This window comes from Myotis myotis, unplaced genomic scaffold (genome assembly GCF_014108235.1).
Source record: "Myotis myotis isolate mMyoMyo1 unplaced genomic scaffold, mMyoMyo1.p scaffold_m19_p_22, whole genome shotgun sequence".
NCBI classification, from domain to species: Eukaryota; Metazoa; Chordata; class Mammalia; order Chiroptera; family Vespertilionidae; genus Myotis; species Myotis myotis.
The window spans coordinates 8,069,660-8,097,369 of record NW_023416327.1 but is presented as its reverse complement, the minus strand read 5'-3'; the positions used below and the strand labels follow the sequence as shown (position 1 = coordinate 8,097,369).

The 27,710-nt window shown below is 39.8% G+C and overlaps 1 protein-coding gene and 1 long non-coding RNA gene across 11 annotated transcripts in view; one reads left to right on the top strand and one right to left on the bottom strand.

Moving 5' to 3' along the window:
- Positions 1-14: 14 nt before the first annotated feature.
- Positions 15-27,710, bottom strand: part of LOC118679067 (hippocampus abundant transcript-like protein 2) — a 47,560-nt gene continuing 19,864 nt past the window's right edge. For 7 of the 10 annotated variants that reach the window (XR_004975105.1, XR_004975114.1, XR_004975104.1 and 4 more), the window contains one exon: positions 16,318-16,377. Coding sequence is in view for 1 of the 10 variants with exons in the window: in XM_036355414.1 (XP_036211307.1) it covers positions 25,586-25,690 (105 nt within the window). In the remaining 9 variants the exon portion in view is untranslated. Of the gene's footprint in view, positions 4,251-16,317; positions 16,378-25,558; positions 25,691-27,710 lie in introns of those variants that run through there. The other 3 variants (XR_004975109.1, XR_004975108.1, XM_036355414.1) reach the window with 3 other exon arrangements.
- LOC118679070 overlaps positions 25,690-27,710 on the top strand; it is a 40,593-nt gene continuing 38,572 nt past the window's right edge. The window contains exon 1 of the long non-coding RNA XR_004975116.1: positions 25,690-25,860. This is a non-coding gene — a long non-coding RNA (uncharacterized LOC118679070). The remainder of the gene's footprint in view (positions 25,861-27,710) is intronic.

Here is a 27,710-nt window from a genome sequence, read left to right as displayed (position 1 = left end):
CTCAGTAGTCATCCTGGGGACCCATCATGAACAACAAAGATATTCCTATCACTCAGAAAATTCTAAGGGTTTAGAGCCTCTATTCCGGGAATCTGGAACAAAGACCAGACAAATTCTTTCTTACATAATACACACACATATATGTATACATGTATGTGCTTCTAGACATATTTGTTTAAATGTCAAACAGCTAAGTACTTGATACATTATATATACTTTTGTAGAAACTGAGAAAATAAGAAATGGGCCCTGAACTTGAACTTAGAGTTTGATTACTGAGCTGAGTTGAGTGCAGCATGATGCCAAGACTTCCAGTAATGTTAGGTTCTGGGAGGAAAAGGCAGGCATCGGAGACCATGAGCAACACAGCAGGAGCCACTGGTCTCGTCCTCACTCTTTCTCTAGCAGAAACCTACTCACAAAGGAGAATGAGGACAGAATTTCATTTTCCCGGTAGGTTTGCTCTCTTTTTAACTTATCGTTTTTCTGCATAAGACCAGAAAAATTATAACTCTCTGAAAATTTTGATTCACTTAGAAGATTGTATTATGATATAATTAATAGTTAGGAGGAACTTTACTAGACATTTGGAATGAATAAGCTATTACCTAATTATCAGACTAAGAAATTCCTTTAAAAAAAAAAAAGGCTTGGGTCTCCAAATCACTTAGGAAACTTTAAAAATACCATTTTAAATGAATTGTCGTGGTGTTTATATGTGGAAGCACTCCAAAAGATGTAAACTGGAAACAATAAGCCTAAAATGAATATTTTAAAACCATTAGCACAATGAGTTCCTTGTTAATTGTGCAATTTTATATATAGTGAAAATTTAGAACAGCTTATGTTTTGCATGAGATAAGCCCTTTTAAATTTAAAATTCGATTTTATTTCATTGCACTTTTAATTTATTGGTTAGTACTCTGTTAATATATCCATTTAACTTTCAACATTTTTTGCAAATGCCTTTTATTTTTTAGTTCCCCAAGAATCTCTAAAACAAATGATGGTACATAGGCAAGACACTCCAGCTCCACTTGTCTAAGCACAGATGATAAAAGGCATTCAGCAGAGAAAATAATCATTAAAGGATCTTTTACAGTTGGCTGAGGGATTGTTATGATTGGGATGGGAGGGACATTAACTTACACATTACTCACAGCAAAGTATAATGACACGTTTACAAGTTAAAGAGGCTTTGCATTCTGACAAGATCATTTTCAACAATATGGGAGAAACAGCTGAGCAGTTTCAGAGTATCTCTTTTTAAAAAAACCTGTGTTGGATTTAAGCAAAACTGATTTCTAATGGGTGTTAGGTGGTAGACACAAATGTCCACCATCAATGCAGAACTTATTCAAATATGCCAGAACTGCAACCGCATGCCTCCACTTGAATTGACCTGAGTCCTTAGACCAAAAGTCCTTACAGAGACACCTCCTTGATATTCTGGCACAGGGCAGCCCCAGTCAGTGGTAACAATCCCATCATAATCTCTTGGGGGGAGGGGGCTGAACAAGTAGGTGAGCAGTCAGGTGACTTATTGTTAAACCCCTCTTTGAATCCTGTTCGGTTCTCCAAAGCCACAAACAGAAAAGATGTATCGTCACAGTAAGTGGTCTTTGGCACATAATCCTTAAAAATATTGGGATAATTCAAACTTGGCAACTTCTTTTTTTTTCTGGTTCAAGAATATCCAGGGCTTCTCAAATATGATTGCTCATGGCCCTTGCAGTGCTCTTTTACACCTGCGTCACTCAAATATCCTGCTGGTTTATTTAGGAAATCAAAGTTCAGAGAGATAAAAGAAACCTGTTCAGTCATGGTTCCAGGAATGAATGAAGCTAGAAATTTAATTCACATTTTCTAACACCAAAGCCACTGTTCTTTCTCCTACACTAAGTTTCCATCCTGAATGATTCACAGAATTGCACCTCATCTAAGGTTAATCTAACTTTGCAACCAGCAGACAAATGGGATCATCTTGCTTTATCTCTCAAGGTTCATTCTATTCTGCTTGTGTTGTGGTTGGAAGGTTTTTATTACAGCTCTCCTGCTAGTTTTCCCCAGTTTGAAATAACTCAAGAAATCAGCCCTATGTTCAGTTAATGAGCAAAGTTAAAGGAGTGCTTATTACATGCAAAACTCTACTCATTCTCAGTGGAGAGAAAGACATATTTATGAACAGAACCATCAATCTTACACTCATGCACAAGTCACATATACAAGGATGTCAGGCGTGACACTGTAGTAGCATAGATTTGGAAGCACTTCAATAATTTCCTATGTACCAGCAGTCCTTTCCAATTAATCCTATAAGTTGTTGCAATTTTAATTTCTGAAAGCCTAGCTGTAGTCATTCCTAAACACGAACACTGTGATTCTTTAATTCCTTTCCTCCTTTGATTCTCATCTTTTATTAAATAAGTATAAAACTCCTCATTTACCACCCAATGGGCAGTTGTTTGGGCCTTTAGAGATGTATGTACGTATGTCTATATCTCAATCCTGGATGAGGAGGAGGGTGATAATAGGCCAGTGATGTTTTGCATGGCCCCTCCCTATGGTTCAAGTTTCAAATATGTATCACTTTCCTGCCCAGGCAATTTAGGACCTATCAGAAAGGGTTAAAATATAGTTTATGTTTTAATCAGGAGCTTGTGGGGTTTTTTAATCCTCACCTGAGGATATGCTTACAGATGGAAAAGAGAGAGAATGAGAGAGAGACACCAATCAGAGGCCTCTCTTCCAAGCCCTGACCTGGGATAAAACCGAAAACCTAGACATGCATGTGCCCTGACCAGGAATTAAACTCACAGGTGTACAGGACAATGCTCCAAACAACTGAGCCAGCCAGCCAGGGCAGGAGCTTCTTTGTAGTATGCCTTCTCAGATTTATTTTTCAAGATGGGTCAACAGATGAGAAAAAAATTCTAATTATGGTGATTTCTTTATGGGAGTTATGAAGTGGGAGAAAAAGTGGAACAGGCATTGCCCTCATTTAAACCTGGATTTTTAATGTTAATCATATATCCTCATTTTCAGCCCATAAGTCATGTTTCATTTGTCTGAATCACAACTGTGGCCAGGGATTCTATCCATGGTAATTCTGGGACCCACAGAAATCAGGGGATGTATACAGATCAACATGTCAGGATTAGTATGTCCAGAACAAACGAAAATATTTGATGGTTCCATTTTCCGTACACAGGAGTAAGAGCCTGACTTTGAACTACAAAAGTGCCATCTTTTTATATCAAAATAACAAAGTCATGGAAATAGGCAAGTCATTAGAGGCCCAGAAGGAGGAGAGGAGAAAGGCATGTGACCTAACTCTATATCCCTGCATAGTCAAACCAGAGCAACCTGCTACCATAACACCTTACATTAGCATTACCCTTTATATTTTGCAAAGTATTTTATAGACATTATCTCACTTAGTCTGAATTTTTTTTTTGTTTTTTGCAGTTTGATAGCACTATGATTTCAGAGAAGTCAGAATCCTAATTTCCAGAACCTGTGACTACTTTCGGTCACACAGAAAAGGGCAATTTGTATTGCCAAAGGAACTGAGAAAGCTTACTTTGGATTATCCAGATGGGCTCAATGTGATTCCAAGGGTCCTTAAAAGTGGAAAAGGAAGGCAGAACAAGAGAGTCAGAGGGAAATAAGACGCTAATATAAGAGCATAAGAAACTGTCATGTCGATGACTTTCAACATGGTAAAAGCTGGCAACAAGCCTAGAAATGTGGCTAGATATAGAAGTTAGGTAAGGTCAGCAAACATCCTCTATAGCCTCCGTGAGGGCACACAGCCCTGGCAGTGCCTTGATCATAATTCAGTGAGACTGACGTCACACTTCTGAACCATAGCCTGTAAATAATAAATGTGAGTTGTTTTGAGACAATACACTTATGGTCTTTGTTACAGGATTAATAGGAAACGCATACAACAGCCTTAAGAAATATTCCATCCACACCCCTTTTTATAGCATCTGTATTCACACCTTCTCCCCTCCACTGCATGAGTATTCCTTGAAGGCAGGGCTGCCTTAATCATTTGACATCTTTAAAGCTATAACATTTAGCACAGTATTTAATAAAGAAGCATATAATTGATATTACCTCATGCTTTTTAGTTTGTGAGTCAAACTTTCAGGATTTTGGTATTGTGCTTTGGTGTTTACATATCAACTCCCAATTTCTGTGAGTTCTGAGATGACCAAGTCCATGTTTCATTCGTCTAGTGCCTGGCATATAAAACAAACTTAAAATATATTTGATAAGGAAGGAAGATGAAGGAAGGAAGGAAGGAAGATGAAGGAAGGAAGGAAGGAAGGAAGGAAGGAAGGAAGGAAGGAAGGAAGGGATTGTAAATATTTAAATTCAAGTTTAAGCTTCATAAAACAAGCAATGCCTGCCTAATTCACAGATGTTCTTCATATATTTTTGTTAATAATGGACTAAATTTTAGTTTTTATTAAGTGAATGTATATCAAACTTTCTTAAGTTTATTTGATCAGCACATTCAGGAGTATGGCATATATTCAAAGTGGGAAATCACCTATGAGTTGTTAATTTGAGCATGAAAAATCCCAATAAAATGTGAATGATATGATGCCCTAAGATTTTGCGAGTAATGGCTTGTTTTTAACTTAACTTTAATATTATTAGCAATGATTAATAATGACCAAACTATTTTTAGAATTGGTACCTGAACTCCTTCCTGCTTCTTAACTTTACCACAGATGCTGATAAAAATACTTCAGGAAAATTAACTTAATAGGAGATTATGGAACCAAGTTGTTCTATTACTTGAAATTTTCCTGTTAGCCTCACTTCTTCTTGGGTGTATTTTTTGTTTTGTTTTATTTTGTTTAGCATGCAACACTGATTTGTTCCTTTAAATCACTGATGTTTTTCACAAAATGATCTTACAACCAAGTTTTAAGATATATTTTTAAGATATTTTTATTGATTTTTGGAGAGAGAAGAAGGAAGAAGGAGAGAGAAAAAGAGAAACATTGATATGAGAGTGAAACATCAATCAACTGCCTCCTGCATGCCTCCTACGGAACCTAGGCATGTGCCATGATGGGAATTGAACCAGCCACTTTTCAGTGCCTGGGTTGATGCCCAACCAACTGAACCATACCAGCCCGGGCTGAACTAATGTTTTCATGAAGCACAGCTACTTATTCACTAGCTGCTACTATATTTTCCTTTCTCAGTGGTTAACAAACAAACAAACATTGAGAAAACCAGTTTTAAGTGCGATAGAGAAGCCCTATAGCCTCAGAGGGCAACCCCAGAACACTGCCACCCAGAGGCTGAGCCACAAACTGACTCTTTGCTAACCACAAAATAAGGCAGTCTGGGAAACAAATACGGCCTGCTTTAAAATAAGGACTGTGGTTTACAACACAGAGGAACAGTGTATCGCAGGGAAATGCAACACTCTCCTGAATACCTGGCAGGACTAAGGCGAGCCAGACTGACGAGTAGAAGAACCAAAGGACCTTCACTACTGCAAATTTGTTTTTATTCTTTTTTCACCTTTTAACTAAGAAACCAATTTTTTTTTCTTCTTTTTCCATCACCTGATTTTACCCTTTTAATTACTACATTCTTATTTTTAACCAGTATTATTACTGCTACCATTTTACCATTTTTTAAAGTGCCATTTTATTTTCTCTTTATTTTATTTTGGGATTAGTGTTCTCCATTCTATTTTCATCGTTCCTTTAGCAACAATTTTCCCTACCTCAATTTTACCTCTATGCTAAAACCCTCTCCCTCACTTTTCCCCTTTTGTTGTCCTGTTTCTCTTACCCTATTCCTGCTTTAGGTTTTCCCTATTCCTTCTGTTTACATCCTGTCAAAATTTCACCCTACTTATATATCCTATTTCCAATCCACTGCTCTAAATCTTTATACACAAACCCCTTATTTTTCTTCACTATCCAAAATTTTTCATATTTTTTATTTTTTTTATTTTTAATTTTTTTCTTCTATTATCTTTCTATTGTTTTGTTGCTGTTTGCTTGATTGTTGAGTATATTGTTTTTCTGTTGTTGCTTGTTTTTTTGTGTGAGTCTGTGTGTGTGTGTATGTGTGTGTTTTAGGACTGGTTGTGAGGCTGTTTTGCTTTTCCTTTTTATTTTTTTCTGCTGGTTTTTCCCGTCCCTCCACCCATCCCCCCGGTTATTTTTGTGCTTCTGTTTTCCCATGCCTCTCTTGATATTATTGGTTGTTTCTAGTTTGCATTCATCTCCAGAGAGCTGTTGCTGGAATTTGTTGGGATTAGTGGCGGTTCTATAGGAGTTTTCTCCTCATATGAATAGTCTCTTCCCCTCCTCCACTTCATTCTCTCTTTTCGCTTTTTTTTTCTTTTCTTTTCTTTTCTTTTCCCCCCTCCTTTTCCCCAATTTCATTTTTGCACTCCTTTTTTTGGTCCCTACTTTTCTTTTCTTTTTTCTCTTTTATCTTTTTCTCTTCTTTCTTCCTTATCCCCTAATTCTCTTAATTTGGGTGGTCACCTTTATTTGGGGTTATTAATATCGTGAATATATTTGTGTATAGTGCCTGGTACGTGGTGCCTTGTTGTGTTGTATTTTGTGCCTTTAAATCAACGCAGCAGATCCAAGCAACAGCAGCCTCCTGAGCACCACACCCTCTGTCTGAGGAACAGCAGCTGTATGTGAAACCTCCCCCCACCAGCCAGAAGAGCCACCACAGCTGTGAACAGCACCCACCAGAGGAGCTGCGGCCAACTGAGGAGCAGCTGCTACCGCAACCGCCCGAAGAGCAATTACAGCCCAAGGAGTCACTGCCACCCAGGTAGCAGCCACTGAATGACTCAACGTCTAGATATGTCAGTGAGATCAAACATGGGTAGACAAAGAAACCCCCAAAGGAAAGAAAAGCAGCTAAGTGATACAGAGGCATGCAACATGACAGAAAAAGAATTCAGAATAAGGGTCCTAAAGTGCATAAACCAGATGGAGGAAAAAATCAATAACATATGCAAGAAGCTAGAAGAAACAGATGAAAAAATCAACAACTTAAGTAAGACCCAAGAATAAATGAAGAGCGATATAGCTGCAATAAAAAACACCATTGAAAGTATCAACAGTAGACTAGGAGAAGCGGAGGACCGAATTAGTGAATTAGAAGACAAGGAAGCAAAACACACCCAAAATGTACTGCAATTGGAGAAAAAAATTAAAGGACAGGAGGAGAGCCTAAGGGAGCTTTGAGACAACATGAAACGAAACAACATACGAATAATAGGGGTGCCAGAACAACAGAAAGATGAACAAGGATTAGAAAACCTACTCGAAGAAGTAATATCAGAAAACTTCCCTGAGGTGGGGAAGAAAAAAGTCACACAAGCCCAGAGAGTCCCAAACAAGGTGAACCCGAAAAGACCCACACCAAGACACATCATAATTACCATGGCAAATGTTCAGGACAAAGAGAGAATCTTACAGGCTGTAAGAGAGAGACGGAAAGTTACATACAAGGGATCTCCCATTAGATTATCAAATGATTTCTCAACAGAAACACATCAGGCCAGAAAAGAATGGATGGAAATTTACAAAGTAATGCAAAGCAAAGGACTGAATCCAGGAATACTAAATCCAGTAAGGCTATCATTCAAAATTGAAGGGGAAATAAGAAGCTTCACAGACAAAAAAAGGCTAAGGGAGTTTATCATCACCAAGCCAGCAATGCAAGAAATGCTAAAGGGACTGGTGTAAAAAGAAGAAATAAAAAGCTCAGAAAGAAAAAAGCCACACAAAAAAAGAAATGGCTACAAACAAGTACCTTTCAATAATAACTTTAAACGTAAACGGACTAAATGCTCCAACCAAAAGACATCGAGTGGTTGAATGGATAAAAAAACATGACCCCATACATCTGCTGTCTACAAGAGACCCACCTCATTAGAAGGGACTCACACAGACTGAAGCTGAAGGGATGGAAAAATATCTTTCAGGCAAATGGAAAGGAAAAGAAAGCTGGGGTAGCAATACTTATATCGGACAAAATAGACCTCAAAGTGAAGGCCATAACAAGAGATAAGGAAGGCCACTTCATAATACTAAAGGGATCAATACAACAAGAAGATATAACTCCGGTAAACATATATGCACCCAATGCAGGAGCACCCAAATTCATAAAAAAACTCCTGGAAGGTATCAAAGGAGAGATTGACAACAATACAATCATGGTAGGGGACTTTAATACACCACTGACATCACTGGATAAGTCCTCTAGACAAACAATCAGCAAAGAAACAGCAATTCTAAATGACTCACTAGATCAGATGGTCTTAATAGACATCTTCAGAACACTTCACCCCAAAGCCACGGAATATACATTCGACTCTGCTCCTCATGGGACATATTCAAAAATAGACCACATATTGGGTCACAAGCAAAGTCTCCCCAAATTCCAGAAGATTGAAATCATAAGAAGCATCTTCTCAGACCACGATGGCATAATATTAGAAATAAACTACAATAAAAACAACCCCAAATACTCAAACACTTGGAAGCTGAATAGCATGTTATTAAATATTGATTGGGTTACCAGTGAGATTAAAGCAGAAATTAAAAACACCCTGGAAACTAATGGCAATAACAGTACAACAACCCAAAATCTATGGGACACAATAAAAGCAGTCCTGAGAGGGAAGTTTATAGCACTACAGGCCTACCTCAAAAAATAAGAAACAATGATAGTAAATCATTTAACTCTACAACTCAAAGAATTAGAAAGAGAACAACAAGAAAGGCCCAGAGTGAGCAGAAGAAAGGAGATAATAAAGATCAGAGCAGAAATAAATGACACAGAGACCAAAAAAAACAATACAAAAGATCAATGAAAGCAAGAGCTGGTTCGTTGAAAGGATAAACAAGATTGATGAGGCTCTAGCCAGGCTCACCAAGAAGCAAAGAGAGAGGACTCAAATAAACAAAATCAGAAATGAAAGAGGCGAAATAACAACAGACCCCTCAGAAATTCAATTATTGTTAAATAATATTATGAACAACTCTACTCTAACAAACTAGACAACCTGGAGGGAATGGACATATTCCTAGAAAAATACAATCGTCCAAAACTCAATCCAGAGGATTCTAAAAATCTCAACAGGCCAATAACGATGGAAGAAATTGAAGCAGTCACCAAAAAGCTCCCAACAGAGAAAACCAAGATGGCGGCATAGGTAAACACCGGAGTTAGCTGCCTTGAACAACCACTTCACAAATACAATTAAAAGACGGAACCACAGGAAGACTGGCTGAGGGGAAATTCTTCAACTAGAACGAAAGAGAACAGCATACAAGACTCAGAGGAGGCGCAGTGCGGAAAATACAAAGGTGCGGAGGTACACGCGGAGCGGGCTGGTAGCTAAGGGCGCGGTTGTCGTTTTCAATCAGGAGGGAGTCTCAGATTCTGAGGTCCAGTTCTGGGCAAGTCTCTAGGGACCCAGACTCAAACGGGAGAAACGGGACTGTCTGGCATCGGTCAGAATGCGAGGGCAGCTTTCTCTCCGAGGTTTGCAGCGGTTGCTGGGGCTCTGAGAAGCAGAGCCTCTGAGGACGGGACTGAGAGCAGCCATAACTGCTCCCTCCACCCGCTCTGTAGATCCCATGTGACCCGCCCCGCCCAAGCCCTGCACAGAGCTATTTGCCAGATAGCCTCAGGCAAAGGCTAGATTAACACCTCCCTAGAGGACAGAAATTTTCCCACTGCGGACACAGCTGATTCTCAGAGCCAGTTGGGCTGGAGGTCAAGTCCCCTGAGTATGAACTACAACAATCAAGGCTTAACTACAACAAGACTGCGCACAAAGACCACTAGGGGATGCACCAAGAAAGCATAAAAAATGCGGAGACAAAGAAACAGGACAAAACTGTCAATGGAGGATACTGAGTTCAGAACCACACTTTTAAGGTCTCTCAAGAACTGTCTAGAAGCCGCCGATAAAGTTATTGAGATCCTCAAGAAATCTAATGAGACCCTCGATGTTGTGATAAAGCACCAACTAGAAATTAAGCATACACGGACTGAAATAACGAATATTATACAGACTCCCAACAGCAGACAAGAGGAGCGCAAGAATCAAGGCAAAGATTTGAAATGCGAAGAAGCAAAAAACACCCAACCAGAAAAGCAAAATGAAAAAAGAATCCGAAAATACGAAGATAGTGTAAGGAGCCTCTGGGACAGCTTCAAGCGTACCAACATCAGAATTATAGGGGTGCCAGAAGATGAGAGAGAGCAAGATATTGAAAACCTATTTGAAGAAATAATGACAAAAAACTTCCCCTACCTGGTGAATGAAATAGACTTACAAGTCCAGGAAGGGCAGAGAACCCCAAACAAAAGGAATCCAAAGAGGACCACACCAAGACACATCATAATTAAAATGCCAAGAGCAAAAGACAAAGAGAGAATCTTAAAAGCAGCAAGAGAAAGAAACTCAGTTACCTACAAGGGAATACCCATACGACTGTCAGCTGATTTCTCAACAGAAACTTTGCAGGCCAGAAGGGAGTGGCAAGAAATATTCAAAGTGATGAATGCCAAGAACCTACAACCGAGATTACTTTACCCAGCAAAGCTATCATTCAGAATTGAAGGTCAGATAAAGAGCTTCACAGATAAGGAAAAGCTAAAGGAGTTCATCACCACCAAACCAGAATTATATGAAATGCTGAAAGGTATCCTTTAAGAAGAGGAAGAAGAAGAAAAAGGTAAAGATACTAATTATTAACAACAAATATGCATCTATCAACAAGTGAATGTGAGAATCAAGTGAATAAATAATCTGATGAACAGAATGAACTGGTGATTATAATAGAATCAGGGACATAGAAAGGGAATGGACTCACTATTCTTGGTGAGGAAAGGGGTGTGGGAGATGCGGGAACAGACTGGACAAAAATTGTGCACCTAGGGATGAGGACAGTGGGGGGGGGGGGTAAGGGCAGAGGGTTGGGTGGGAACTGGGTGGAGGGGAGCCATGGGGGGAAAAAAAGAGGAACAAATGTAATAATCTGAACAATAAAGATTTACAAAAAAAAAAAAAAAAAAAAAAAAAGCTCCCAACAAAAAAACCCGGGGCCAGACGGCTTCACAGGGGAGTTTTACCAAACATTCAAGGAAGAACTAAAACATATCCTCCTCAGACTATTCCAAAAAATTCAAGAGAAAGGAACACTTCCCAGCTCATTCTATGAAGCCAGCATCACCCTACTACCAAAACCAGATAGAGACAACACAATGAAAGAGAATTATGGGCCAATAACCCTCATGAACATAGACGCCAAAATACTCAACAAAATTCTAGCAAATCGGATCCAGCAATACATCAGAAAGATCATACACCATGACTAAGTAGGATTCATCCCAGGGATGCAAGGATGGTACAATATCCTCAAATCAATAAACGTGATTCATCACATAAACAAATCGAGAGATAAAAACCACATAGTCATATCAATTGATGAAGAAAAAGCTGTCGACAAAATTCAACACCCTTTCTTGATAAAAACTCTAAGCAAGGTAGGAATAGAAGGATCATACTAATAAAATAGAAGGATCAACATAATAAAAGCCATATATGATGAACCCACAGCCAATATCATACTCAATGGGCAAAAACTAAAACCATTTCCCCTGAGAACAGGAACAAGACAGGGATGACCCCTCTCACCACTCCTGTTTGACATAGTACTAAAAGTACTAGCCATTGTAATCAGACAAGAAGAAGAAATAAAAGGCATCCAAACTGGAAAAGAAGAAGTAAAACTGTCCTTATTTGCAGATGACAAGATACTGTACATAGAAAACCCTAAAAACTCCGTCAACAAATTATAAGAGTTAATAAATGAATTTGGCAATATAGCAGGATACAAAATTAATGCCAAGAAATCTAAGGCATTTCTTTACACCAATGGTGAACTAACAGAAAGGGAGACTAAAAAAGCAATCTCATTTACCATTGCACCAAAAAAATTAAAATACCTAGGAATAAACTTAACTAAGGAGGTAAAAGACCTCTACTCAGAAAACTAAAGGACATTGAAAAAAGAGATAGAGGAAGACATAAACAGATAGAAGAACGTACCGTGTTCATTGATTGGTAGAATCAACATCATCAAAATGTCCATACTACCCAAAGCAATCTATAGATTCAATGCAATCCCCATTAAATTACCAACAGCATATTTCACAGATCTAGAACGAATGTTTCAAAAATTCATCTGGAATAAAAAAAGGCCTCGAATAGCTGCAGCAATCCTGAGAAAGAAGAACAAAGTAGGTGGGATCTCAATACCAGATATCAAACTGTATTACAAAGCCACTGTTCTTAAAACAGCTTGGTACTGGCACAAGAAGAGACATATAGATCAATGGAATAGAATAGAGCACCCAGAAATTGACCCAAAGCACTATGCCCAATTAATATTTGACAAAGGAGGCAAGAGCATACAATGGAGTCAAGACAGTCTCTTCAATAAATGGTGTTGGGAAAATTGGACAGATACATGCAAAAAGATGAAACTAGATCACCACCTCACACCATACACAAAAATAAACTCAAAATGGATAAAAGACTTAAACGTAAGTCGGGAAACCATAAAAATACTAGAGGAATTCATAGGCAGCGAAATAACAAACATATGTCGAAGGAATTTCTTGTCTGATAATGCTCGTAGGGCAATGGAAACTAAAGAGAAAATAAACAAATGGGACTACATTAAAATAAAAAGCTTTTGCACAGCGAAGGAAACCATCAACAAAACAACCTAAGTGCCCATCAGCAGATGAGTGGATTAAAAAACTGTGGTACATCTACACAATGGAATACTACTCTGCGGTAAAAAAGAAGCAACTCTTGCCTTTTGCAACAGCTTGGATGGAACTGGAGAGCATTATGCTAAGTGAAATAATCCAGTCAGAGAAAGATAAATACCACATGATCTCACTCATTTGTGGACTATAGAGAACAACATAGACTGATGAACAGGGACAGATCCAAAGACAGAGAAACAGCAATCAGACTATTAATCCCCAGAGGGAAAGTAGGGGAGGGTGGGGTTAAGGGGAAGAGATCAACCAAAGGACTTGTATGCATGCATATAAGCCAAACCAATGGACATGGACAACAGGGGGATGAGAGCATGGGGGAGTGGGGGGGGAGGAATAATGGGGGGGAGGGGAATGAGGACACATTTGTAATTCCTTAACTAATAAAGAATGTAAAGATAAAAAAATAAATTTAAAAAAATCACATGATCATATCAATAGACGAAGAAAAATATATGAAAAAATCCAACACCCATTTTTTAAAAATAAATCTTTATTCAGATTACAGTTGTTCCTCTTTTTCCCCCCATAGCTCCCCTCCGTGCAGTTTCCACCGTCCCCATCCCCCCGCCATCACCCCCCGTATTGTCCTCATCTATAGGTGTACAATTATTGTCCAATCTCTTCCCACACCCCCAAACTGCCTCCCCCCCCCCCCCCGGTGAGAATTATCGGTCCATTCCCTTTCTATGCCCCTGATTCAATTCTATTCACCAGTTTATTCTGTTCGTCAGATTTTTTATTCACTTGATTTTTAGATTCACTTGTTGATAAATATGCATTTGTTGTTCATAAGTTTTTAAAAATATATTTTATAGATTTTTTAAAGAGAGGAAGGGAGAGGGGTAAAGAGTTAGAAACATCAATGAGAGTGAAACATCGATCAGCTGCCTCCTGCACACTCCCTAATGGGGATGTGCTCGAAACCAAGGTACATGCTCTTGACCGGAATCAAACCTGGGACCCTTCAGTCTGCAGGCCAACGCTCTATCAACTCAGCCAAACCGGTTAGGGCTTGTTCATAATTTTTATCTTCACCTTTTTTTCTTCTTCCTCTTCTTAAAGAACTAGTAGTCCAGTGCACGAAATTCGTGCACATTAAAAGGGAATTAATTAGCGGAAATATTTTAATATTGCTATTTGCCCTTTCTCTATAATAGAAGTGTGAGAGATGAAAGGAAATTAGTAAAATGTATATGAAAATAATATATAAATTTATTAATAAATAAACAGTAACAAAAGGATAGAACAACAACAGACGCATGATATAAAAACAACAAAAACATGATATGAAAACAAAAACATGAGGGGATTGCGGAAAATGGCTACCAGCAGGAAGGTAGGGAGGGAGAGAGTGTGAGAGCGCAAGGAAGTGATAGAGGAGTGTGTGGACGTGTATGGTGTGTGTGTATGAGCTAGGGACAGTTAGATTCTGCAGGTCTTCTAAGGGGCTGCTAAACTGGGCAGTCTTAGGCAGGGGAGTCCCGCTCCCTGCGCGGACACTCCTGGGCAGCCAGCAGAGGCACGGCAACCATGCCATCTTGGGAAACAGAGCTGCTTGAGACTAGGATCCTGGCCTCAGCACGACCCAGTCTGATCTCAGACGCATACCAAGACCCTGCAGCCACTGGGGACAGAGACCTGTGACCACAGCTACAGACCTGCGGACACCAAAAGTTCAGAAATCCCCCCCCCGCAGATCTGTGAGTAACAGAGCCCATGCCCCCTTCCCACAGGCTTGCGGGCAGCGCCAGAGTAACTAACTGATAGACCCACCCCTTGCCGGGGCCTCAGTGCTCTAGGAACTTTAGCCTGGAAGAGCGTGAGCACCTTGGAACTGATCCCACATAGGGCTGGGTTCAGGAGCCCTGGGCTGGGAGCAAACGTGCGAACCCCAGGAACTGAGCCGACGCGCACTGCGGGCTTCTGAGCCCTGGACTGGGAGCAATTGTGCGAACCCAGGAACTGAGCCCACGCGCACTGCCGGCTTCTGAGCCCTGGGCTGGGAGCAAAGATGCGAAACCCAGGAACTGATCCTACGTGCACTGCCGGCTTCTGAGCCCTGGGCTGGGAGCAAACGCGTGAACCCCAGGAACTGAGCCTACGTGCACTGCCAGCTTCGGAGCCCTGGGCTGGGAGCAATGGCATGAACACTGGGAATTTGTCCCGCGTATCATGGGCCCAGGGACCCCAATTCTCTGGGCAGGAGGCAGCACCAAGCACCAGTGACTTGACTGCGGTTCTTATCACCTGCGCCTGAGATCCTGATTTCCTGTGCATTCATACTAACAGCCAGTGACTCCAATTCCTGGTGCAAGGGCACACAGGGACCCTGATTCTCAAGGCAAGGTCGGGCGAAGCAACAAAGACTCTGATACTGGATTCTGGGGAACTCTGACTCCTGGCGCACGCGAGGGGGCTCTGGTTTTCAACACGCTTCAGGGGGGTCTCTGTTTCAGCACGGTGCAGGCAGGGTCCCTGATTCTAAGGGCGCGTACGAGGCCACATTGAGCGCTGACAACACTGACTCTGAGCGAGCCTGGTTCCCACCAACCCACAACAACCACACATCTTAGTGTCAGAGCTCTTCAGTGACACTAGGGTGGTGGGAGGCTCCCACTGCACACGGCCCAGGCCCACGCAACTTGACGTTTGAACCATCGGGAGATAATCAGAATGAAGAGACGAAACAACACCCAGAGGAAAGACAATGAGGAGTCACCAAGAAAGGAAATTAATGAAGTTGAAGCATGCAACGTGACAGAAAAAGAATTCAGAATAATGGCTGTACAATTCATTCACCGGATGGATGAAAAAATCAACAACCTATGCAAGAATCAGGAAGAAATGAAAAGTGATATAGCTACAATAAAAAACACCATGGAAAGTTTCAACAGCAGACTAGAAGCAGCACAGGACCAAATAAGTGAGTTAGAAGATAAGGCAGAGAAACAAATTCAATCTGAACAGCAACTGGAGAAAAAAATTAAAAAGCAGGAGGAGAGCTTGAGGGAGCTTTGGGACAAGATGAAATGAAGTAACATACGCATAATAGGGCTGCAAGAAGGACAAGAAGAGCAACAAGGATTAGAAAATCTATTTGAAGAAATAATGTCAGAAAACTTCCCAGATATGTGGAAGAAAAAAGTTACACAAGTACAGAGAGACCCAGGCAAGATGAACCCCAAAAGACCCACACCAAAACACGTCATAATAACAATGGCAAATGTACAAGACAAAGACAGAATCTTTTTTTTTAATATATTTTTATTAATTTTTCACATAGAGAAAGGGACAGAGATAGAAAGTTAGAAACATCGATGAGAGAGAAACATCGATCAGCTGCCTCCTGCACATCTCCCACTGGGGATGTGCCCGCAACCCGGGTACATGCCCTTGACCGGAATCGAACCTGGGACCTTACAGTCCGCAGGCCGACGCTCTATCCACTGAGCCAATCCGGTTTCGGCAAAGATAGAATCTTAAAGGCTGCAAGAGAGAAACAGAGAGTTACCTACAAAGGATCCCCCATCAGATTATCAAATTATTTCTCAACACAAACACATCAGGCCAGAAAAAAATGGAAAGAAATTTACAAAGTAATGCAAAGCAAAGGACTGAATCCAAAATACTCTATCCAGCAAGGCTATCATTCAAAATTGAAGGGGAAATAAGAAGCTTCACAGACAAAAAAAGGCTAAGGGATTTTATCACCACCAAGCCAGCAATGTAAGAAATGCTAAAGGGACTGGTGAAAAAAGAAAAACTAAAAAGCCCAGAAAGAAAACAGCCACAAAAAAATAAAAAATAAAAATATAAATAAAAAAAGAAATGGCTACAAACAAGTACCTTTCAATAATAACTTTAAACGTAAATGGACTAAATGGTCCAATCAAAAGACATCGAGTGGCTGAATGGATAAAAAAACATGACCCATATATTTGCTGTCTACAAGAGACCCACCTCATTAGAAGGGACTCACACAGACTGAAAGTGAAGGGATGGAAAAATATCCTTCAGGCAAATGGAAATGAAAAAAAAGCTGGGGTAGCAATACTTATATCAGACAAAATAGACCTCAACGTGAAGGCCATAACAAGAGATAAGGAAGGCCATTTCATAATAGTAAAGGGATCAATACAACAAGAGGATATAACCCTGATAAACATATATGGACCCAATGCAGGAGCACCCACATACATAAGAAAACTCCTGGAAGATATCAGGGGAGAGATCGACAACAATACAATCATAGTAGGGGACTTTAATACACCACTGATATCGCTGGAAAAATCCGCTAGACAAAAACTCAGCAAAGAAACAGCAATCCTAAATGACTCACTAGATCAAATGGACTTAATTGACATCTTCAGAACACTTCACCCCAAAGCCACAAAATATACGTTCTTCTCAAGTACTCATGGGACATCTTCAAAAACAGACCACATATTGGGTCACAAACAAAGTCTCCCCAAATTCAAAAAGACTGAAATCATACCAAGCATCATCTCAGACCACAAGGCCATAATATTAGAAATAAACTACAATAAAAACAACTCAAAATACTCAAACACCTGGAAGCTGAATAGCACGTTATTAGATATTGATCGGGTTACCAATGAGATCAAAGAAGAAATTAAAAACATCCTGGAAACTAATGACAATGAAAACACAACAATCGAAAACCTTTGGGACGCATTGAAAGCAGTCCTGTGAGGGAAGTTTATAGCTCTAGAGGCCTATCTCAAAAAACAAGAAAAAATGGTAGTAAATCATCTAAATCTACAGCTCAAAGAATTAGAATGAGAGCAACAAGAAAAGCCCACAGTGAGCAGAAGGAAGGAGATAATAAAGAGTAGAGAAGAAATAAATGACATAGAGACCAAAAAAGCAATACAGAAAAACAATGAAACAAAGAGCTGGTTCATTGAAAGGATAAACAAGATGGACAAACCTCTAGCCAGGCTCACCAAGAAGCAAAGAAAAAGGACCCAAATAAAAAAAATCAGAAATGATAGAGGCGAAATAACAACAGATCCCACAGAACAAATGATTTTTAAAAAATACTATGGACAACTCTACTACAACAAACTAGAAAACATGGAGGAAATGGACATATTCCTAGAAAAATACAACCTTCCAAAACTTAATCAGGAAGAATCTAAAAATCTCAATAGGCCAATAACTATGGAAGAAATTGAAGCAGTCATCAAAAAGCTTCCAGCAAACGAAAGCCCAGGACCAGACGGCTTCACAGGGGAGTTTTACCAAACATTCAAGGAAGAACTAAAACTTATCCTCCTCAGACTACTACAAAATATCCAAGCTCATTCTATGAAGCCAGCATCACCCTAATACCAAAACCAGGGAAAGACAACACAATGAAAGAGAATTACAGGCCAATATCCCTCATGAACATACATGCCAAAATCCTCAACAAAATCTTAGCAAATCGGATCCATCAGAAAGATCATACACCACGACCAAGTAGGATTTATCCAGGGATGCAAGGATGGTACAATATCCGCAAATCAATAAACGTGATACATCACATAAACAAATTGAAAGAAAAAAACCACATAGTCATATCAATTGATGCAGAAAAAGCGTTTGACAAAATTCAACACCCATTTTTGATAAAAACTCTCAGCAAGGTGGGAATTGAAGGATCATTCCTCAACATAATAAAAGCCATATATGACAAACCCACAGCCAACATCATACTCAATGGACAAAAACTAACACCATTTGCCCTAAGAACAGGAACAAGACAGGGATGCCCACTCTCACCACTCCTGTTCGACATAGTACTGGAAGTATTAGCCATTCCAATTAGACAAGAAGAAGAAATAAAAGGCATCCAAATTGGAAAAGAAGAAGTAAAACTGTCCTTATTTGCAGATGACATGATATTATACTTAAAAAACCCTAAAGACTCCATCAATAAACTATTAGACTTAATAAAAGAATTCGGCAATGTAGCAGGATACAAAATTAACGCCAAGAAATCTATGGCATTTCTATACACCAATAGTGAATGTGCAGAAAGAGAGACTAAAAAAGCAATCCCATTTACCATCACACCAAAAAAATTAAGCTACCTAGGAATAAACTTAACTAAAGAGGTAAAAGACCTCAGAAAACTAAAGGACATTTAAAAAAGAGATAGAGGAAGACATAAAGAGATGGAAGAACATACCATGTTCTTGGATTGGTAGAATCAACATCATTAAAATGTCCATACTTCCCAAAGCAATCTATAAATTCAACGCACTTCCCATTAAAATACCACTGGCATATTTCACAGACCTAGAACGTACTCTCCAAAAATTCATCTGGAATAAAAAACGACCCCGAATAGCTGCAGCGATCCTGAGAAAGAAGAACAAAGTAGGTGGGATCTCAATACCGGATATCAAGCTGTATTACAAAGCCACTGTTCTCAAAACTGCCAGGTACTGGCACAAGAACAGACATATAGATCAATGGAATAAAACAGAGAGCCCAGAAATCAGCCCCAACCAATACGCTCAATTAATATTTGACAAAGGAGGCAAGAACATACAATGGAGTCAAGACAGTCTCTTCAATAAATGGTGTTGGGAAAATTGGACAGATACATGCAAGAAAATGAAACTAGACCACCAACTTACACCATACACAAAAATAAACTCAAAATGGATAAAGGACTTAAATATACGACGGGAAACCATACAAATACTAGAAGAATCCAAAGGCAACAAAATCTCAGACATATGCCGAAGCAATTTCTTCACCGATACAGCTCCTAGGGCATTTGAAACTAAAGAGAAAATAAACAAGTGGGACTACATCAAAATAAAAAGCTTCTGCACGGCAAAAGAAACCATCAACAAAACAACAAGAAAACCCACTGCGTGGGAAAACATATTTGCCAATGTCATATCTGATAAGGGCCTAATCTCCAAAATTTATAGGGAACTCATACAACTTAACAAAAGGAAGATAAACAATCCAATCAAAAAATGGGCAAAGGATCTAAATAGACACCTTTCAAAAGAGGACATTCAGAAAGCCAAGAGACATATGAAAACATGCTCAAAGTCACTAATCACCGGAGAGATGCAAATCAAAACAACAATGAGGTACCATCTCACACCTGTCAGACTGGCTATCATCAACAAATCAACAAACGACAAGTGCTGGAGAGGTTGTGGAGAAAAAGGAACACTTGTGCACTGCTGGTGGGAATGCAGACTGGTGCAGCCACTATGGAAGACATTATGGAGTTTCCTCAAAAAACTAAAAATGGAACTCCCATTTGACCCTATGATCCCACTTCTAGGAATATATCCCAAGAAACCAGAAACACCAGTCAGAAAGGATATATGCACCCCTATGTTCACAGCAGCACAATTCACCATAGCTAAGATCTGGAAACAGCCTAAGTGCCCATCTGTAGATGAACGGATTAGAAAACTGTGGTACACCTACACCATGGAATACTATGCTGCTGTAAAAAAGAAGGAACTCTTACCATTTACAACAGCATGGATGGAAGTGGAGAGCATTATGCTAAGTGAAATAAGCCAGTCAATGAAGGAAAAATACCACATGATGTCACTCATTTGTGGATAATAAAGACCAGTATAAACTTATGAACAAAAATAGATACAGAGGCAGAGCTGCCTCGAACAGACTGTCAAACTACAGTGGGAAGGCCGGGGAGGGTGGGAGGGCAGGAGGGGGGTGGGTAAGATATCAACCAAAGGACTTGTATGCATGCATATAAGCATAACCAATGGACATAAGACACTGGGGGGTAGGGGAGGCCAGGGGATTGTCAAGGGCGGGGGAGAAAAAAAGGAGACATATGTAATACTCTTTGTAATACTTTAAGCAATAAAAAAAAAAAAACCCAAAAAACCATGATATAAAAACAACAAAAACATGATATGAAAACAAAAACATGATATAAAAACAACAAAAACATGATATAAAAACAACAGTGATGCAAACAATGACTGATAAAGTGATTAAACTTATTCTAATATCTCTCTGTATACCACATTAAGAGTGAAACACTTTCTGAGAGCCTGACTAATTTCCCTTGTGATAAAGTATTTAGAACTTTAGCTTTAACGTCACATGCTCTTCAAACTTGAGAGAAAGCAACATATAACTGACCATGTGCAAAAACGGGTTCAGGTAGGAATATGCCTACTCTGTCTAGAGTTTGTCCTTGTGATTTTTTAATAGTCATCACAAATGCTGGCATCACGGGACACTGTTCTTGAATCAATTTAAATGGGAGGCCAGTGTCAGATGGGGACAAATTAATTCTTAGAATCAGAACCTCTCCCGCTCCAGATCCTGTTAATATTTCAGCTTCGATAATGTTAGGTCGTAATCTTTTGATAATAAGTCTGGTACCATTACAAAAACCCCATTTACTATTAAGATTTCTCAATAGCATCATGATTACACCCACTTTCAATTTTAATTTATGACACGGCATTCCCGAAGGTGTAATACTATTAAGAAATTGGATGGGAAAATTTTCCTTTCAGCATCATCTGTAGAATCAATGGAATCATCACTCAAATATGTGTGAAAATCTCCACCGAATACATCCAAAATTTCTTCATTTACTTTTTGAACGTGCTCAGTTTTTGGACAAAGAATTGCACGTTTAGATATATTTTTAATATTAGCTATAGACATAATGTTCCCAAAGGTAGCTTCAATAATAGATCCATTACAAATCATTTCACAGGGGATGTCAATAATATCCATTCCTAAATGAAAACTGCTATCAAGTTTGCCATCTCCAAGTTTTACTAACCATCCACTATAAGCAGAATCCTCTGATCTCATATTTGTTTTAAGAGACAACTTTCTGAAACATCTACAAACATTACAGTACTTTAAACTCGTTTGTAAAAAAAAACAACCCAAAAAACCCCTAATTGGTTTGGCTCAGTGGATAGAGCGTTGGCCTACGGACTGAAGGGTCCCTGGTTCGATTACGGTCAAGGGCATGTGCCTTGGTTGCGAGCATATCCCCAGTAGGGGGTGTGCAGGAGGCAGCTGATCGATGTTTCTCTCTCATCGATGTTTCTAACTCTCTATCCCTCTTTCTTCCTCTCTGTAAAGAACCAATTATATATATTTTAAAAAAAAATAAACTAGTTTGTACTATGGTTAATCACATAGCATGTGGTACAATACTGAGACATTGTTGAAAATCCCCTCCAAGAACTTTTCGACCAAATACAACATTCAAATTTCTCTTAGTAATCTGTCTATGGCGTTCATAGCATGACTGGATGCCATGGTGCATTCATCAACAATGAGAAGTTGGGCCTTTTTAATAGTTTTAGCAACTTCACTGTTTATATTGAGTCTAGAAATTGAAGTTCCATTTAGTGGAATGGGTGATTTATATTGGGAATGAAAGGTGCTTCCACCAAGAAATAAATTTGCAGCAATTCCTGTAGACACTGTGGGTAAAACAGTACTACCAAGACATCTAATATAATGTATTAAAACTTTATAAAGATATGCCTCCACGCTCTGAGGGACGGTTCCTGCCTCAAACCTCGCACTCCTGGGAAACAGCTCGGGGAGGGCGCAGCCCTTGGCAACGCGACCCAGGACTCAGTGTGTCCATGCTCCGAGGGCCAGTTCCTGCCTCAAACCTCACCCTTACCAGAAACAGCTCGGGGAGGGTGCAGCTGTTGCTAAGAGGACCCAGGACTCAGTGGGGCCATGCTCCAAGGGCCAGTTCCTGCCTGAAATCCCACCCTTACCGAAACAACTCGGGGAGGGTGCAGCCGTTTCCAAGACAACCCCTGCAGGACTGACTTCCTTCCGGTTGGTCGAGCCTCAGTCGTGACGTTACTCCCAGAGTTTTTATTATTTAGGATGCCCTTAAGCATTTCATGTAATACTGGTTTGGCAGTAATGAACTCCTTTAGCTTTTTCTTATCAGTGAAGCTCTTTATCTGACCTTCAATTCTACAGATAGCTTTGCTGGGTAGAGTAATCTTGGTTGTAGGTTCTTGCTATTCATCACTTTGAATATTTCTTGCCATTTCCTTCCGGCCTGCATAGTTTCTGTTGAGAAATCAACTGACAGTCGTATGGGTACTCCCTTGTAGGTAACAGTTTTTCTCTTGCTGCTTTTAATATTCTCTTTTTGTCTTTTGCCCCTGGCATTTTAATTATGATGTGCCTTGGTGTGGTCCTCTTTGGGTTCCTCTTGTTTGGGACTTTCTGTGCTTCCTGGACTTGTAAGTCTATTTCTTTCACCAGGTAGGGGAAGTATTCTGTCATTATTTCTTCAAACAGGTTTTCAATATCTTGTTCTCTCTCTTCTCCTGGCACCCCGATAATTCAGATGTTGGTATGCTTGAAGTTGTCCCAGAGGCTCCTTGCACTATCTTCATATTTTTGTATTCTTTTTTCCTTTTGCTTTTTTGGCTGGGCGTTTTTGCTTCTTCATATTTCAAATCTTTGATTTGATTCTTAGGATCCTCTAGTCTGCTGTTAGAGCTCTGTATATCATTCTTTATTTCAGTCAGTGTATGCTTTATTTCTAATTGGTCCTTTTTCATATCCTTGAGGGTCTCACTAAATTTCTCGGAGGTTTCTAGAAGATTCTTGAAAAACCTATAACCATGGTTTTGAACTCTATATCCAGTAGTTTACTTTCCTCCATTTCTTTCATTTGTGACCTGTTTCTTTGTCTCCGCATTCTGGCTGCTTCCCTGTGTTGATAGAGTGTCTTTCTGTGCTAGGTGTCCTATAGAGCCCAGTGGCTCAGCCTCCCTATTTATCTGAGGTGGACACTCTTGGTGCACCCCTTTGTGGGCTGTGTGCACAGTCTTGTTGTAGTTAAGCTTTGCTGTTGGTGTCACTGGGAGGAATTGACCTCCAGGCCAATTGTCTGTGAGAATCAGCTGTGTCTACAGTGGGAGAACTTCTGTGCTGAAGACATCCTTATGGGGCAGAACTTGCTTCAGTGGGGCTTTGATGCTCACTGAATCTGTCCCCTGAGTCTGTCTCTTATGGATGTGAAGAGTTGTAATCTGGATGGTCTCACTCTGACTACTGGATACACTGGCTCTTGGATCACCAAGGTGTAAAATCTGCCACTGCCTGAGGCCACCCAGCAGGAGCTACAGAGAGATCTGCAGATTCTTACTCTTTGGGATTTGGAGATGCCCAGATGAGGCACACCTGTATAGTAATGCAGGCTGCTGACGAGCCTTAGGCCTTCTTTTGGAAGCTCTGTGGTTCTCTGACGCAGCTACAGTCTGATAGGTTTTTAGGCAGAGAAAGGCCAGGCCATTAGTATGTAAAAGCCTCTGTGCACAGCTTGGGTGGGGTCATAAATTGGGAATCATGGTGTGGTGTAAACAGTAATAGTTGCCCAATGGCCCTCCCCCTGGATAGGTCCCTGGGTCTCTGTGTTCCGTGGCCCTGTGCAGGAACAATGAACGCTGAAAGCACCTCTGTGAGAAGCCTGCCCTCATCCTCCGGCCCAATGCCAGACAGTACAGTTTCTCTCCATATGAGTTTGGGTCCCCAAATTCTCGCCCAGAGCTGGAGTTCAGAGGAGTCGGGAGCTTGTATCTCCCTCCCGGTTGAAAAAGACAACAACGTATCCAGCTGCCAGCCCATTTCGCGCACGCCTCCGTACTTCCACGCCTCTGCACCTTCTATGGGACTCAATGCACTTTTCTCTTTCCTTCTAGTTGTAGAATTTCTACTCAGCCAACTTTCCCGTGGTTCTGGGTGATATTTGTTTTGTCTTTTAGTTGTATTTTTAATGTGGTTGTGCGTGGCAGCAAGTTCAGGTGTTTACCTATGCTGCCATCTTGGTTGTCTCCAACACCCATTTTTAATAAAAACCTCTCAGCAAAGTGAGAACAGAGGGATCATGCCTCAACATAATAAAGGCCATATATGACAAACCTATAGCCAACAATCATGGGCAAAAACTAAAACAAGGATGTTTGCATTCTCCACTCTTATTCAACACAGTACTGGAAGTCCTAGCCACAGCTATCAGACAAGAAGAAGAGATAAAAGGCATCTAAATTGGAAAGGAGTAAGTAAAACTATCATTATTCATAGGTGACATCATATTGTACATAGAAAGCCCTAAACTCCACCAAAAAAAAAAAAAAAAATACTAGATTTAATAAATGAATTTGGCAATGTAACAGGATACAAAAGTAACTCCCAGAAATTGATGGCATTTTTATACACCAATAACGAATTCTCAGAGAAACTAAAACAACAAAAAAATTGCATTTTCCACTGCAACAACAATAAAAAAAATTAAGATACTTAGGAATAAACTTAACAAAGGAGGTGTTGTAGTAAAATATAGAAAACTTTTTAAATGCTTTAAAAATGTCTAAAAAATGTTAAGAAGGGTTTAAAATGTTTGAGTTAACTTTCCTTCTAACTTAAAGTGTGATATTAAGGACACATTCCCCACTGCCCTGAAGCGTGTGTACCTCATAGATAAGGATTTGAACTTCAGTTACTGACTTAGAGTGACTTGTCAAGATAATCATTTGAGTGAGTGATGTACTCTCCCTAGATAACCACATGTAGCCCCATGCCCTGTTTGAGATTAATATGTGTGCATTGACGTAATTCATCGATAGCCACCTGAACTGCTGCGGGTGCGAAACAGGCTTTAAAAATGGGTCCTGACCAGCCAACAGTGCTCACCCGTCGAGACAGCCACAAAGGCACATCCTTTTGCCAGTCTGGCAAGCAATGCTGCTCCACGCTCCTCTCTCTGCCAGACGACAGAAGAATGGTTAGTACCTCCCAATTGAGACGCGACCGAGCTCTCAGGTGAGGAACGCCGGCCCCTGCATCCGAACCAGACCAGCCCAGCTACTGGACCCCAGAGGACAGCATCACTGGGACCCCATCAAGCCTGTATGTGCAGCATGAGGAACTTTTGTGAGTAATAAAGTGCTGTGTGATTTGCAACTGTGTATGTTTCATGTGGTGTAATTCCTCTGGCAGTTAATTGAATCATTTTGCATACACTTAAAATTGAAATTAATGCTTCTGGTCTTTTTAGTCCTAGGCCTGCCCTTGGTCCTGCTTACGTAGAGCAGCCTCTTTGCTAGCAACTACTTGAATGTCCCAGACCTGCATGGTTAAGTTCATCTCAAGTGACGTCTTAGATAAACACCCCAGATCCTTTCCTGGGATCTACCTGGGACAGGAGGTAAAAGTCCTGTACTCAGAAAACTATAGAATATTGAAAAAAGACATAGAGGAAGATATAAACAAGTGTTCATAGATTGGTAGAATCAACATTAAAAATGTCCATATTACCTAAAGCAATCTATAGCATCAATGCAATCCCTATAAAAATACCAACAGACTTCACAGAACTAGAACAAATACTCCAAAAATGTATACGGAACCAAATAAGACCCCAAATACCCTCAGAAATCTTGAGAAAGAAAGAATAAAGCTGGAGTAATCACAATACCAGATATCAAGCTATACTACAAAGCCACTCTAAAACAGCCTGGTACTGGCACAAGAACAGGCATATAGACCAATGGAACAGAACAGAGAACCCAGAAATTAATACAAGCCATTACACTCATTTATTATTTGACAAAGGAGGCAAGAGCATATGATGAATAAAGACAGTCTTTTCAATAAATGATGTTGAGAAAATTGGACAGACACATGCAAAAAAAAATCAAACTAGACCACTACCTTATACCATGCACACGTATAAACTCAAAATGGATAAAAGACTTAAATGTATGTAGTGAAACCATAAAAACCCTAGAATACATAGGCAGCATAATCTCAGACATCTCTTGTAGTAATATGTTTGTTGACACATCTCCTAGGGCAAGGGTAACTAAGGAGAAAACAAACAAATGGGACCACATCAAAAGAAACCATCACCAAAACGAAAAGTGAGCCTACTGTACAGAGAACATATTTGGCAATAGTTCATCTGATAAGAGGTTATCTCCGAACTACAGAGTGGGGTAAAATTAGATTTACAGTTTTGAGTATGAGACACACAGTATATTCTTATGTCATTACTTATTTCTTATTGTATTATTTTCCATATGAACAATTGTAAACCTACTTTTACCCACGCTGTATATAAAGAATACAATTCAACACCAGGAAGACAGACAATCCAAGTTAAAAATGGGCAAAGGATCTGAATACACACTTCTCCAAAGAGGACATACAGATGTTCAATAGCCATTTGAAAAAAATACCCAAGGTCACTAATCATCAGGTAGATGCAAATTAAAAGTACAGTGAGGTATTACCTCACACCTGTCAGAATGGCTGCCATCAATAAATCAATAAACAAGCATTGGCAAGGATGTGGAGAAAAGAGAACCCTCCTACACTGCTAGTGGGAATGCAGACTGGTGCAGTCACTATGCAAAACAATAATTTCCTAAGAATCCTGAAGCACCAGTCAGAAAGAATGTATGCGCCACTGTGCTCATTGCAATATTGTTTACGATAGCTAAGATCTGGAAACAGCCAAGTGCCCATCTAGTAGATGAATGTATAAAAAAGATGTGGTACATTTACACAATGGAATACTATGCAGCTGTTAAAAAAAAAAAAAGACCCATGGATAGACCTGGAAATATTATGCTAAGTGAAATATGCAAGTCAGAGAAAGACAAGTACAGAGGTAGGGGGAGATGTAGTTGGGCAATGGAGGGGAGAGTAGAAGGAAATCTACAATGGTGTCAACAATATAAAATTTAAATTAAAAAGACATACAAACAAATATTAGAAGT